This window comes from Sceloporus undulatus, unplaced genomic scaffold (genome assembly GCF_019175285.1).
Source record: "Sceloporus undulatus isolate JIND9_A2432 ecotype Alabama unplaced genomic scaffold, SceUnd_v1.1 scaffold_4083, whole genome shotgun sequence".
NCBI lineage: Eukaryota > Metazoa > Chordata > Lepidosauria > Squamata > Phrynosomatidae > Sceloporus > Sceloporus undulatus.
The window spans coordinates 841-3,796 of NW_024807003.1; the positions used below are offsets into that span (position 1 = coordinate 841).

The 2,956-nt window shown below is 48.4% G+C and overlaps 1 protein-coding gene across 1 annotated transcript in view; it reads right to left on the reverse strand.

The window, feature by feature from the left end:
- LOC121918091 (LIM domain kinase 2) overlaps positions 1 to 2,848 on the reverse strand; it is a 3,682-nt gene extending 834 nt beyond the window's left edge. Inside the window, exons 1-7 of the mRNA XM_042444193.1 lie at positions 2,737 to 2,848; positions 2,517 to 2,648; positions 2,371 to 2,427; positions 2,058 to 2,123; positions 1,567 to 1,741; positions 852 to 907; positions 557 to 714 (exon numbers count right to left, since the gene is read on the reverse strand). Coding sequence (XP_042300127.1) covers positions 557 to 714; positions 852 to 907; positions 1,567 to 1,741; positions 2,058 to 2,123; positions 2,371 to 2,427; positions 2,517 to 2,648; positions 2,737 to 2,796 — 704 coding nt within the window. The 5' untranslated portion in view covers positions 2,797 to 2,848. The remainder of the gene's footprint in view (positions 1 to 556; positions 715 to 851; positions 908 to 1,566; positions 1,742 to 2,057; positions 2,124 to 2,370; positions 2,428 to 2,516; positions 2,649 to 2,736) is intronic.
- Positions 2,849 to 2,956: the final 108 nt, after the last annotated feature.

The following is a 2,956-nucleotide window of genomic DNA, read 5'->3' on the forward strand; positions in this document are numbered from 1 at the left end:
ACTAGGCCTCAAAGTTGGACCAAGAAAGACTAGGCCTCAAAGTCAGGCCAGAAATGACTAGGCCTCAAAGTTGGACCAAGAAAGACTAGGCCTCAAAGTCAGGTGAAACGAGGACTAGGCCTCAAAGTTGCAACAAAAATGACTAGGCCTGAAAGTCGGACCAACAAAGACTAGGCCTCAAAGTAAGGCCAGAAATGACTAGGCCTCAAAGTCGGACCAACAAAGATTAGGCCTCAAAGTCAGGCCAAAAATGACTAGGCCTCAGAGTCAGGCCCAAAATGATTAGGTGTCAAAGTTGGACCAAGAAAGACTAGGCCTCAGAGTTGGACCAACAAAGACTAGGCCTCAAAGTTGGACCAACAAAGACTAGGCCTCAAAGTCAGGCCAAATTGAACTAGGCCTCAAAGTTAGAACAAGAAAAACTAGGCCTCAAAGTCAGGCTAAACTGGACTAGGCCTCAAAGTTGGACCAAGGAACACTAGGCCTCAAACGGCTGTGGGAGACCAGGATTCGAATTCCGCATCTCCTTGTGCGCACAGGCATGCGCAAACGCTACCTGCTCTCCGGCTCTAGGCGGCAGCAGACAGCGGCCAGCGGGAAGAAGGCCGGAGGGCAGTCGGCGGGTACGAATTTCTCCCAAAACAGCTTCACGTTGAGGCCGAAGTCCAGTGTCCGCGGGAGGCAGTCTGGATCGGCGTAGACTTGTCCGATGATCTGGAACAAAGGAGACGAGATTAAGTCATGCGCAATTCACATCAAGCTCCCACATATATATATATATATATATATCCATGTCTGCGCAAAACCCGCCGTTTTTGCGACAACCCTGTGCAACCCATCCTCTGCCGTACTTCGCAAAGCACGATTCCGAAGGAAAAGATGTCCACCGTTTCGTCGTAGCTCTGCCCTGCAACGAAAAATACGGGGAAAAACGACTCATTAATTGATAAATAAAAGACCCGTTAATTGATTAATAAAAATTACTATTACTATTATTACTATTATTAATTATTATTGTAGCTCCTCCAGCGCAATTCTTTGGACAATGTGTGGCAGATGTTGACCATAGAGTTGTGCTGGAGGACCTAGAGATTCCTAGAGAGAACACTCTACTAGGCCTTTGTAGCTCCTCTAACGCAACTCTATGGTCAGCGTCTGTCGGATGCTGACCACAGAGTTGTGCTGGAGGACCTAGGGATTCCTAGAGGTAAAGACAGTGCGCACGTGCTTATTGAACCATTTCCTGTATTGCTATGTACTGTATATGTATTATCCTACTTGAGAGTATGTATTTTCCCTGGAAAATGATTAACCATCCATTATGAAGCCTCGCCCTCCCTCCAGTCCATCTGCCTTGGTCCAGGCCTTGGAGGTAGAGAAGAACTGCTGGACCTCTTACCTTTTCCCTCCACCACTCCCTTCTCCGTCTGTGTCATGTCTTTTTAGATTGTAAGCCCGTGGGCAGGGAATCGTCTAACTAAAAGACTGTATGTACAGCGCTGTGTAAATTTACAGCGCTTCATAAATAAAGATTAATAATAATAATAATAACGTGGGCTGCCTTACCGTTTAGCATCTCCGGCGCCATCCAATATGGGTTCCCGACGACAGTGTAGCGTTTCTTCCGGTCGCTCTTGCGCAGGGTTCGCTTCTTCGCCAAAGGTTTTTCCGGCATGGGCTTCTTCCTCTCCTCCACGATCAGCCTTGAGAGGCCGAAATCTGCCACCACCACCGTCTTGTCCTATTATACACAATAAAAATGGACACAGACTGACGCGCAAACCAGAATGCGGAACGCTTTACGGGTTCCGAAATCCAAAATGTTACAAAAGGTTGAGCCTGGAAGATGTTGACCATAGAGTTGCGCTGGAGGACCTAGAGATTCCTAGAGAGGACACTCCACTAGGCCTTTGTAGCTCCTCCGGCGCAACTAAACCTGCCCTGATACGAGCACAAAGAGGCAAGAGAGGAAGTGTTTTCGAGGGCCTAGGCCTCAAAGCCAGGCTAAATTGGACTAGGCCTCAAAGTTGCCCAAGAAAGACAAGATGGCTGCTCACCAGTTTGATGAGGCAGTTGTGCGAATTCAGGTCCCGGTGGATGATGCACATCGAATGGAGGTACGCCTGCGAAGGAAAGCGCATAAAAACGTGTCAGGTTCGGTGTTGGGGAGCTGTTCCTTCTAGCTCCTCCAGCGCAACTCTATGGTCAACTCTATGGCAGAACTGTGTTTGGAGGACCCAGAGGTTCCTAGAGAGGCCACATTGACGAAAAACGTCGAGTGATCCGATCTGCAAGGGTCAAATCTGCAAATATGGCGGATAATAACGGACGACCCTTCTAGTCACTTCCAACTCTATGGTTTCGGCTCACCATTCCCGACGCGATTCCTTTGGCGAAGCTGACCTTCTGCTCCCAAGGGAACGGATCCTGCGATAAAAGAGATGATTCTCGTTATCAATAAACCCTCGTCCATTTAGGCGCTTAACGATTTCCGTGCCCTAAAAAAACGTAGATACCATGTTGCGCAGGAAGTCCTTCAAGGTCCCGCCTTCAATGTATTCGGTCAGGAGGTTGAGCTTCTTGTCTTTGTAAAGGACGCCGATGAATTTGAGGACGTTGGGATGGTCCAGGCTGCGCATCACCTTCACCTGGTTAAATTGTTAACGACGGCGTGAGGCGTGTTTTTAAATTTTGTGGCGTAAAAATAACGCCGTGGCGGTGGAACGCCATGCTTACCTCTGTCAGGAAGGTCTTCTGCGTCTCCTCATCGCAGCGGATCAGCTCCTTCATCACCATCACCTTCCCCGTCGCTTTGTGTGTCACCTGGTGAAACAAAATGACGGATGGTTATTTCCAATGGCGCCAATCAAGCGCAATAATGTTTAGCGACCGCTTGCGGGTTCAGAGTGGTGAATAAATAATGAGGAGTTTCCTCCAAAAAAGGGAATTTCTAGTA